The sequence below is a fragment of the Pseudorasbora parva genome, chromosome 23 (assembly GCF_024679245.1).
Source record: "Pseudorasbora parva isolate DD20220531a chromosome 23, ASM2467924v1, whole genome shotgun sequence".
NCBI lineage: Eukaryota > Metazoa > Chordata > Actinopteri > Cypriniformes > Gobionidae > Pseudorasbora > Pseudorasbora parva.
Window position 1 is genome coordinate 16,102,401 of NC_090194.1, and position 12,792 is coordinate 16,115,192.

General features: G+C 35.8%; 1 protein-coding gene across 4 annotated transcripts in view; it reads left to right on the forward strand.

Moving 5' to 3' along the window:
* adamts6 (ADAM metallopeptidase with thrombospondin type 1 motif, 6) overlaps nt 1-12,792 on the forward strand; it is a 128,276-nt gene that overhangs the window by 20,974 nt on the left and 94,510 nt on the right. For all 4 annotated transcript variants that reach the window (XM_067433835.1, XM_067433836.1, XM_067433838.1 and 1 more), the window contains one exon: nt 10,959-11,002. In XM_067433835.1, coding sequence (XP_067289936.1) covers nt 10,959-11,002 — 44 coding nt within the window. The remainder of the gene's footprint in view (nt 1-10,958; nt 11,003-12,792) is intronic.

A 12,792-nucleotide genomic window follows, 5' to 3' on the forward strand; every position in this document is an offset into this window, starting at 1 on the left:
AATAAGTGACTAAGTCAGGTATTTTTGGATCCAGCTGTATACCGTTAAATGTATAAATACATAAATATGCTTATAAGCGAATTGTCATGATAGACATAATCAAAGGCCTTGTCTTTTTGGTCTTTTGTCCACACTGAGGTGTTTTTATTATCAAAAAATTAAGCTTTTTGAAAACACTCTCCAAAGTGGATACATTTAAATAAAATGTGGACGGTGTTTACTGCAAAGGAACAACAGTTTATGAATTATAATAAATTTGTTTTAGTTGAAACTTACTGTACAAAGTTTACTAGTTGCAATAGCTTATAAAGTTCACTACAATTGTGACAGTTGCTGTAGTTTACAATACTGAATGTTATGATAGTTTATCAAATTTACTATAACATTAAAACTACCATAATATCACATTAAGTAAACTTTGTAAACTGCTGCAACTATCGCAAAAAAACAACCGTAACTATCACACTTTTAATAAACTTTGTTAATGAATGCAGGACACCCATTTAGACCTCTAAACTATTGTAGCTATCAAAAGTGTAATAATGTTGCAAATTACAACAACTATAATAATTTTAGTAAACATTTAAATAGTGCGGGGAAATCGATTAATCGCATCCGAAATAAAAGTTTGTGTTTACATAATATATGTGTGTGTACTGTGTATAATTACCATGTATATATAAATACATATATATATATATATATATGCAAATTTTTCTTAAATATATACATGAAGGAGTGTGTATTTATATATACATAGTAATTATACACAGTACACGCACATATATTATGTAAACACATAGCGCGCTTGTGACATTCACTATGTAGTTTGAGAATTTATGAAGTTTGTAGCTTATATGAAGATTATAAGGTTATAACGGGTTTAATTAATGAAAATTAAGCTTTTTGAAAAAGCTCTCCAAAGTGGATACATTTGAAAAAGTGTGGACTGTAAAAACCACGGTATTTGAAAATGATGACAGTGCATGTTTAGTCATGTGACGCATATTGTACCGAGATATATTCATGTTTATACTGTATTGTGCCTGTTATGTGTTATTCACTTACACAGTTGCTAAAATATGTTACTTTGTGCACTCTTCATGTCAAAGTCCAGCGAAAATGTTCTCACATTTGCTGTCCTGCGACAAAACGTGAGAGCAGTTGTGTATAGACCAAACATAATGGTGAGTAAGTCTGACAATGGTGAGTGAGTCCGACATGGACGCATCAGTGAATGGCGAGATATTTTGCAAAATAAAATAATCCTGCCAGAAGAATTGCTTGACAAATTATGATGTCTGTTCCGTCTGTATTATCTCAGTGAGCTTTTATGAGGGTTCATGCATGCCCAGTAAGATGAATTTACCGTTTTCCGACATTCAGTATCGAAATGATAAGGGAAAAAATAAAAATAAGCAAAACTTTTGGAAAACACTAGTGTGGACGGAGAGCATTTTGAAACAAAAACGCTGTTTTCAAATGTATCCGGATTAATGGGGACTAGCCAAAGTTTCAGTGTCAGCTACAGAGCTGCTGTTCTATTAGAAAATCATTTGACATACACCGGACATCAGATTTCATCAGCTGTAAAGTGACAGTGTAGTCAGTCCTAGACTGGATTTGAAAAATGCTGTGAAGCATGAACAAAGCCTTATTTACACTGAGGCTAATATGCTGATTAGCTTTGTGTGGTTCGTGTATTATTGAGAACCCCTGCAGCGATGTGATTTTATGACCATAGCAGACATTTATATGGGGTGTATTCATATATGACTAATGACAGCCTGGAGGAGAGCTTAACAATCAGAGTGATGTTTGCTTGAAAGCCCGTTAAAGTAAACTCACCAGCATACCGTACAACATAACCTCTCTTCTCATTAGCTCTCGAGCCAATTGTTATTATTTGTTTATTTTTGGTGAAAGTCAGCATCATAGTGTTCTCGGAACACTGAAAGTTTAATAAAGTTCTAATTAGTCATGCTATTAGTCACATTTACTTAAATTTTCATGGTGAGTTTGCTGCAAAGGAACAAGTTTATGAATTTGACTAAAATGGTTATAGTTGCAACTTACTGTACAATGTTTACTAGTTGCAATAGTTTATAAAGTTATAGAACTAAAATTGTGACAGTTGCTGTAGTTTAAGATTCTGATAGTTACGATAGTTGTATGAAATGTTTTATAATAGTCAAATCAAATATTATTCAGACACCAGATATATATTTTTACTATTGCGTGCAGGACACTATAGTTAATTTATGTAAGCGAGGATAGCAAAATAAAGTAAACTATGACATATTGTACCCGAGAATTCTTGATACAGTGGACTAACTTTTATCAAATACTACTAACAGTAAAATTGTTACAAATTTGGGACCAAAATGATTCAGACACTTTCACCTGACCATGTTTTGCTAAAGTGTTTTTTTCTTTAATTGCTAATGGGACAGTTTACATCACAGACTGAACAAAATGAAACACTGATTGGTCATTGGTTGACCTAAATGGGTATCATCTAATTGTGTATTTAACAGCCGACAGCCGATTGGTTGATTGTAATCCATTACCTTTTTAATCAAAGTTATCTGACATCATCGAGATGAATTTGTCATATTTATTATGTCTATTTTCTAAACTATAGCAAATAAACTGTGATAATGAGAAAATGTTAAAGCTGTCTGAATAAATTTTGTTGTGACTTTTTTTAAACTACCACGATATCGCATTTCATGTAAACTTTGTAAAATGCTCCAACTATTGCAATTTTAGTAAACAACCGTAACTATCACACTTTTAATAAACTTTGTTAATGAACACAAGAATCCCATTTAGACCTCTAAACTATTGTAGCTATCACAATTTTAATAAATGTTGCAAACACCACAACTATTATAATTTTAGTAAATAATGTAAACTATTCCAACTATTCCCAATTTCTTTAAAATGTATGACTTTTGCAAAAAATCATGTATACTGTTTCAACATTTACAATTGTAGCAACACAAAACTTTTCTCATATAGTGCACTTTGTGACATTCACTTTGTAGTTGAATGTATGAAGTTAGTAGCTTATATGAATCTTACAAGGCTATGGTAGTTTATTTAATTCAATTAAAAGTGTTCATTTCAATAGTTTACTAAAATTTAGTTTAGAAAATGTTGTAATAAGGTGATAGAAATGGCATCGCTCTCAGGGTAGACATTATTATATATCCATATATTTGTAGTAAAAATGACTTGCATTTCAGCAAAGATGTCATATATAAGTATCCTGTGGTCAGCTGTCCTGCTCATTAGGTTGTAATTATTTAGGAAGAAGCTTTCGAGTGATGGCATTTGCCACATTTGCTGCAGTACCGCTGCGGGTGCATGAGGAAGAAATATTAGCAGGATAAAGACCACATCATCCTGACGGACGGTCCATTATGACCTCTTCAGCAATGTTTTTCCAGTCCTAGACTTTTGGCCGGAGCATGATGGGGAGATGCAATATTGCTTGTTTGGAACACGATCCATTGCGAGAGCTGGGGGAAATTAAAGTAACTAAATCAAAATAAATCGATGTCCAAAGAGGTCAGCTTCTCGACACAAGTTCATGAGACAGTACCTAATGCTGCTGAGTTTGCTCTGCTTGGGGAGTCGTGGGATGAGGAGGGAGCCACTCAAATTGAATTTGCATTGTCCTTGGTTTTCTAATACATTAAAAGCCTGTATTCGAGGCAGAGACCTTGTTCATCATTCCTTGTGTATGTCGTGTATGCCATTGCATTTTGTATTATTATTGGATTATCAGTACAGTACATACATCAATTAGAGATAAAGCGAAAGACACAGACTCACACACACACACACACGTTGTGTTTTCATGTGGGGACTTTCCATAGACATAATGATTTTTATACTGTACAAACTGTATATTCTATACCCTAACACTAACCCTACCCCTAAACTTACCCCTAAACTTTCTGAATTTACAAGAGTGCAAAATTTGTGCCCCCCTCAGATCTGATTTGTGCCCCATCAGTTTCAATTTGTCTTCCCTCCACTCCCAAAATGTGATTGATTTTAACCCTTTGATGCATATTAGTGCTGCACAATTAGTTTAATTTCTAATCGTCATTACGATTATGCATGCAACGATTATGTAATCATTTAAAGCCTCGATTACAAAAAAATCCACTTATATGCTTAAGAGGTGTGTTTAGAGCATGTTACGTTGTGACAGTAGTACGCTAACTGGTCGAATGCACGCAAAATAGCACCCGCCATGTTTTAAAAGCCGTGCACACAGCCTATATGAACTAACGATAATTCGCAATATAGAGATGTTTTATCCAAGGCTCAGCTTACTGTATTTATAATTCACCCAAAAATGTAAACTCATGTACTCATCCTCATGTCTTTTAGTTTAACTTCTAATATAATTCTAGTTATTAAAATTATTCTTGTACGTATAGTGCATTAATATGCGGGAGAGACGGAACATAGCAAGCACCGGGAGAGAATGCTGCCTGCATTGAAAGAGTGAGTAATGCCTGAGGGGAAAAAAATTAAGTGACATTACTACACCACTTCAGCTCTGCAGCACATTTTGCATTTTTTTTTAAGAATTAGGAATATCTGAATTTAAAAGAGCGCCCTTCCCACATACATTGGAGTAAATTGATAAAAATGGTCTCATTTTAAAGAAAAAACTTGAAATTCCCAGTGGTGGAATATTGCATATATTCTATTGTATCTATTCACAGTTTTATGCTAAACATATATAAAAAATAAATATTTTGATTTATTTTTAATTAATTTGTTATTTAAAAATCTCTCTCTCTCTCTCTCTCTCTCTCTCTCTCTCTCTCTCTCTATATATATATATATATATATATATATATATATATATATATATATATATATATTTTTTTTTTTTATTTATTTATAATTTTGGTCTCCAAGCTTTTTGGAAGTTTCTGTTGATTCTATAAATCTCCTTGCAAATAAAAGTTATTGAGATTTATCTGACCAAAGTGTCTAATAACTCCTACTCATCTGCATTGACATAAACTGGCCACTAGGAAATCGAAAAGAAGGCTCGGCCTCTTTGTAAAGGGTGATCTTGGGCTCTGATTGGTCTAGAATCATGATCCACATGTCTATAAAGAGCTGAGATTCTCCGCTTTTCTGTTGCATGATGCAATATGTGATGACATCATCAAAAATTGTGGCTAACAATGACAATCAAAACTAGCAATAATAAGAGTATTTGTCTGCTTTAAAACGAACAGGAATATGACTCATGTGTTTACTTGTTCAAAGGAGTCATTTCCATCTTTGTGATTCTTTTAATAATACATTTACTGTAAATAATTGGATCAGTAAAATTAACTGCTCAGCGATATTCCTGAGGCCGATAGCTTTCATTTGATATATGACTTGTCTATTTTAGGTGTGTTTGTGTGATAAAAATATGAAATTTTATATTATTTGCATGATTATCTCAAGGGGGGGTCGAATTCAGACCGTATTATTTTCTTCTATGTAATATAAAAGCAGAAGTTATTGGGTTATTAAGAAAGCTGAGGTTCTAATCTTTCAAATGATACCATATATGTCTAGTTTTGTGGTGGGCGAGTTATAGATATTTTTAAAAGATTATGATGATGCAATTTTGGACCCACGGGTGAGTCCTGGGGGGGGGGGGGGGGGTGCAGAGCTGAAGTGGTTAAAAGATTATATATAATGTTGAATATAATGTATCATGATGCAGTAGGGGAATATTTGTGAGTCTTGATTATAATACAACAATAATAATAATATTATCTTATTAGGGAAAAAAGTTTTTAAAAAAATCTTTATTTTGGCTTAAAATATTGTGATAAATATCGTATTGTGAGTTCAGTATCGTGATTAAGTGACATGAGTGTATCGTTACACACCTAGTATAATGCTATTCAAAACATCATTCTATGAAATTGTGATAATCGTATTTAATAAATGCAATTACAATTTCAACGGAATAATCGGCAATTATGCAATCACGTTAGTCCTGACGCGCATGATCACACCAGTGCGATTAGAACCTTCAGTGCGTCACTGATAATTCAAACATGCTTTCACGCTTTGGCTGGTGCTGAGCCAGAGACTGACGCACTTTCATTTATCACAACTCAGTGTAACACTTCAGTGTTTTCAACCACATAATGTTTATTTTTCGTTTCACGCATTTAAATAGACATATGAGGTAGACTATAAAAAAGTAAATTTATAGTTTTTAAAAAAAAAATATTACATACATTGATGTTTTCATCACCTTCACTTTCAGTTATAATTTGTTGAAGTGTTTTATTAATATCAGATACACATTGTTTAGGAAACAAAGTTAAGTTATAAAGTTAAGTCTGTTTTTCTTCCAGTTCACCGCTGACTTAAGTAATACTTAAGTATTTTAGAAGAAGTAAATTCGACAGATGTGATTCTATGAATTGTGGCGCAAACTAACGTGCGTTATAGATCTTTGTAGTGTCATGTCAACTAACATGATCATTATAGAAGTGTTTAAACGACAAAACATGTTCACTTCATCATATTTGATATATCATATAGTTCATGATATAATGAATACATTTGTGAATATTTTGAATAAAAACGAAAATTAAAAATAAAAGTATTAAATCTGTCATAAAGTGCGGCTAGAATACAGAGCCCACGGAATGTATTATATAGACTATTTAATCCCCCCCAAACCGCCCGAAACGCAATAGCCCCCTCTTGAATTATGACTGAACCCAACATGAAACGCCTTAGTAATTGCATAGCAACACCCTGGCAACCACTCATTACACCTTAGCCATTGTGGCAGCATGTTTTGCATGGGCAAGTACCACTCACATTTTCTTAAGAAAATGTAATTGATTTTATATGAGCGTGGTCTTACAGTGAGTTTACATTTTTTTTCACATTTATATAAATTGTATAAGAAGCTTCTTACTAGCTTATAAACTGTGCAAAGGAGCACAAAGAACCCATTGTTTTGATTATTTATTTTTTGGCTGCAATATTCCAGTATGATTTTCCAGATTCAAAGATCTTTTGGCTCCTCTGACCCTTTTCAGCTGCCACAGTAAACAGAGCACATGGATATCTTCAGATCGACACCAAAATAGAAGGCCGATAGGAACTTTCCAACTACCAGACTGACTAAAGACGTACATAACGTCTGCACCCCCAAACCAAGCCCTTGATGCAAAACACAAAGCTTCTAATATAGTTTAATATGATTCAGATCAAGCACTGCATCTTTCCTCTGTGCTGAGGACATTGTCAAACAAAGCCTGGCTGCCTGCCTTTGGCCAGACCCAGCAGCCCAAACTGCTTGTGATATTTTTCAGGAGGTGTTAAATGCCCCAGTTGGGGAATAAGAAAATATTTGGCATTCTTTCATATAGGCCTGCCGTCGAAAATGTCAGCCGACTGATGACAAGACCCAATGGGTAAAAAGAAAGAGTTTGGGTTTCAAAATAAACAACAACAACACACTCACAAAAGAAAACTGAGGCAAGAAGCACGAACAGATGTTACATTTTAGTGGATGTTGTCAAACTGGATTGGTCAATGTGGCAAATTTGTTTGACCAACTTGAAAATAAGTGAAATCCTCAGGAGGAATTTTTTTTACCCTTAGATTGTGCAAATTCCTATTGAGTTTTGCCTACGAAATTTTGCAGAGCAACAATAAATGTGACGCACCTTTAGTTTTAAGTGGTAACCATTTTGCATTTAACTTTACCAATATTTGGGAAGGCAACCCCTTATTATTTCCATGGCGACGCATCATGCTTGTCACGTGACACACAACAGCCACAACGGCTGTGTGACTGATGTATCATTGATTTAAAAAAAAATATTCACAAACTTGTTAGCTATATTATGAACTATATATAATATTTAGATTCTCAAATACACTGTTGGCAAAACTCAAAAAATGTGAGAGACAGTTACATAAACAAATTTTAGTTAAGAAATTCAAAGGCCGATTTTTATTTTGTACTCATACATTTTAATAGCTTTTAACTTGAAATATTTGAGTAAGCTAACTAGTTAGAAACCTGAATAATTTAGTAAATGCTAACTTGCTAATTGGTAACAATGGCTACATCTGACTTCCCTACTATATAGTAGGTGAAAAACAGTATGTGACAAAAGAAGTATGAATTCACAGTACTCATAAAAGAGTAGGCAAAAAGTAACCTAGATCACCTATTCTTCTTGTGAGATTCTGAAGTGTGCATACGATGGACACTTTACTGTCCCATAAGGTTACGGGAGAGCGTTTTTGAATGGCAGTGAAGTGACGTAACTGACTCTAGTTGGTCACATGATAATGACAACATGGCAAATGTAGTACATCCAGATTACATTCATATTATATAGAACATACTTTATTTAGCAATCGTAAAGGAATTACTTATTTTTTTAGAGCAATTTTTTAGATGCAGCCAATGCTTTGATAGCATTAGAATAGCAATTGCTGAATGAGTACGGCAATATAGATAATTTAACATCTCAAAGCTCATCCTCCCCTTGTCACCATGATGGTAACCCCTGAAAAAAAGCAGAAACTCTTCTAAATTATCATACATAAACTTTAAACCCTACCAAATCCCACATTTAATATTAATCTTACACACAAAACACACTTTTTTTTGCATTTACTCTCCCTTTTGAGTGGAGAATGGCAAAAGCATGCTGGGAAATAGAAATCCCAGCCCAGTTTTAATTTAATTAAAGTTTGTGAAAAAAGTTCTTAACTAAAAACAATGAAACAATTCAGATTACTTGAAGTCACTGTGAACCAGAAGTTGCTACCAACATTATTTCAGTGTTGTGATGTACACTAAGCTAAAGGATTATTAGGAACACCTGTTCAATTTCTCATTAATGCATTTATCTAATCAACCAATCACATGGAAGTTGCTTCAATGCATTTAGGGGTGTGGTCCTTGTCAAGACAATCTCCTGAATGCCAAACTGAATGTCAGAATGGGAAAGAAAGGTGATTTAAGCAATTTTGAGCATGGCATTGTTGCTGGTGCCAGAGGGGCCAGTTTGCGTATTTCACAATCTGCTCAGTTACTGGGATTTTCATGCACAACCATTTCTAGGGTTTACAAAGAATGGTGTGAAAAAGAAAAATGCGGCAGTCCTGTGGGCCAAAATGCCTTGTTAATGCTAGAGGTCAGAGGAGAATGGGCCGAATGATTTAAGCTGATAGAAGAGCAACTTTGACTGAAATAACCACTCGTTACAACGTAGGTATGCAGCAAAGCATTTGTGAAGCCACAACACGCACAACCTTGAGGCGGATGGGCTACAACAGCAGAAGACCCCACCGGGTACCACTCATCTCCACTACAAATAGAAAAAGAGGCTACAACTTGCACAAGTTCACCAAAATTGGACAGTTGAAGACTGAAAAAATGTTGCCTGGTCTGATGTGTCTTGATTTCTGTTGAGACATTCAGATGGTAGAGTCAGAATTTGGCGTAAACAGAATGAGAACATGGATCCATCATGCCTTGTTACCACTGTGGAGGCTGGTGGTGGTGGTGTAATGGTGTGGGGATGTTTTCTTGGCACACTTTAGGCCCCTTAGTGCCAATTGGGCATGGTTTAAATGCCACAAACTACCTGAGCATTGTTTCTGACCATGTCCATCCCTTTATGACCACCATGTACCCATCCTCTGATGGCTACTTCCAGCAGGATAATGCACCATGTCGCAAAGCTTGAATCATTTCAAATTGTTTTTTTGAACATGACAATGAGTTCACTGTACCAAAATGGCCTCCACAGTCACCAGATCTCAACCCAATAGAGCATCTTTGGGATGTGGTGGAACGGGAGCTTCGTGCCCTGGATGTGCATCCCACAAATCTTCATCAACTGCTATTCTATCAATATGGGCCAACATTTCTAAAGCTTTCAGCACCTTGTTGAATTAATGCCACAAGAATTAAGGCAGTTCTGAAGGCAAAAATGGGTCAAACACAGTATTAGTATGGTGTTCCTAATAATCGTTTAGGTGAGTGTATTTCCAAGTGAACCAGAATAATGAATAGAGGTGTTACTTTAGCACACCTCCTCCGTCCCTCATTCATAGCAGACTGACGGTTGGAGAGGAGACATCAAACTGACATCATCAGAGAAGGAACTCCATTCCAAAGCTGAAGCAAGATTTTGATTAAAGATTACCTTGACAAAACAAAAACAAAAATCTGTGTTTTGACTTGCACAGATTAATTATTCACCACAATACTAGTAATGTATTAAGGTTTCCAGTGTATGTGTAGGTGAATCTCATGTAGGAAGCAGTACCAGGTTTCAGTTGGTCATTGGCGCAGTCTGTTTCAGTTGCCTCAAAAAAGCAAAGCTCCAACAATGCCCCTGAACACACCTTGTTTTTCAGACCAGCATTTGCATTTTAAACAACGTGGCGCAGGATGTGAAAATGATAACTGCGTCAGGATGAAACTAGCAAAAAACACTTGCGTCGCATCTGGCACTGCATTGTACTGGGTGTATGATAGGGACCTCTGTTTTGAAGCAAAAGCCGATTTGAATCCAGCATATGTGACGTCACTGTACTTTTTTAAAATCCCATATGTGGGACTGTAACATTTAAGCGGTTGAACTTTCGTTGTAAAAGTAGCAATAAACATCAAAATGTTACTCATCCCGTACATTTGTGTATGAACCATAATCGGATAATGTGCTAATGCTTATGATTTTCACAAGGCAGATGATAAAATTAGTGGACTTGCATAGGTGTAGTCCCATTCCAACTCGCTGGCCAGCGAGTTTTCAACTTACAAACACCATTCACTTGTTCTTGAAAGGTTACCGCATGGAGTACCAATGAATTTCTGTCATATAAAGACCTCACTTTTGATTTCTTTTCTCTCTTAGGTATGACATCTGCACCTATAAGAACAAACCCTGCGGTACTCTGGGTAAGTACCCAAAAGGAATCCTAAGACCAAATATTCTTTGATTTAAACATACCCCACTAAATGCCAAACGCTACATGCTTTGTTTTACTGGTGTAACAAATAATTCTGCGCGATTATTGAGAAAGACTTCACTGCCCTGTCTTTATTGAGCCGTTTGGCTCACGTTGAGCTCAAACATGGCTCAAAGCCTGCCTGCCTCTACAGACCTCTACTGCTGTCTCTTGTTTCATTTCCTAACATTCCCACTTCTATCTGCTACGGGACGGAGGTGTTTACCCCTCCCCTGGGCAAGCCAAAAAAGAAAAGGAGTGAAGAAAATTAGACTATACAATATATAACAGAGAACAACATGATAAAAGAAGACCTAATATGTTTAAAGAAGTCGGGATGACTTCTTTAAAAAGCAAAAAAGCAAACCCCCTAAATGGAAAATGCAAACCCCCTAAACGGTCTGCGTCAAAGCCTCGTCTTATCTGAACCAGCCTCCTCCAGGGCTGAACCGTATATCTTAGAAGTAATATTGTGACTCCAGGGGTGGTTTGACAGATTGACCGCATTCGTCACATTCCCCGGGTCCCTTTAATTGCCCTGGCATCTGCTCTGCTTCCTTGCTGCCCCCCTCCTCTTTCTCCACCTCCATCTCCACTTCAACACCCCCCCACTCACCCAGAGGCATCAGCATGATCTCGGGTCAACGTGTTGCCCTCTGGGGGTCATTGCAGAGTGGGGATAATACCAACGCGACCCTTGGCTTAGGAAAACAAGCCCCACCAATGAGCTTTCGAGTCAGCCTGGGCCCACTAGCCCTCTTCCATCCTGTATCGCTTTCCTTTTTTTACCCTTCACTCCAGTAAGTGTCTTATTAGCCTCTGATTTGCATGTCCGCTCTTGTTTGGGCCTCTGGATAAGGAAGATAAAGAGGCCAGAAGTGCTTTGTTGGAAAGATGTCTCTCAAACAAGTCACAAGCCTCCCATGGTATTCCCTTGTATTTTGCAATATATTTAATAATATTTTGCCCACCAAGAGGTCAGGTTTAGACCTTTTCAATACTGCTTTGTTATATGATCAACTTTAAAGGAGTAGTTCAGCCTCATTCTTTCTTTCTTTCAAAATGCATAACAATTCAGTTAATACATCTTTTATTAAAATTCTTTTTGATATTTATGGAGATGCATAAAGTGAAAAATGTCAAGTTGATAGACAGACTGTTAAATTATTAGATGATTTGACCTTTTTTCATGAATTATTATTTTAGGCTTGGTTAGTTCAGGTTGTAAGATGTCACATGGTTCGATAAAATGGTAAAAACGCTGAATGCATTTCTAAGAACTTGGAATATGTATCTTAAACTTTTCCATATACAAGAAAAAACAAATTGTGTCAAACCATAACACAAAAAGGCCAAAAAAGCAGCATAAAAGTAACATTAAATGAGTCTATACAAGTTGTGGTATATATTCTTAGGGATAGACTGAAATGTAGGTTATTCACTGATCATTTTCCAACAAAGTTCTAAAATTTTAAATGAACCTGTGCATTTTCAAACTCCAAGGCATGTCAAGACGTGTTAAGACCCCAAACGCCATTGGTTCTCACATGCCTTGTATTGTATGAATGCGTTGACATTTACTTCTTGTTCTTTTAGTTATTGTGCAGTACCTATTTAATATTATTAGCCCCCACAAGTAGGTACTTTTAAACCTTTACAAGAATCTGTTGTTGAAATATTAACTTTAAAGGACCAAGGTCTCCTTGCTAATGTTTGATTCAATCAAAGACCAGAGCAGGC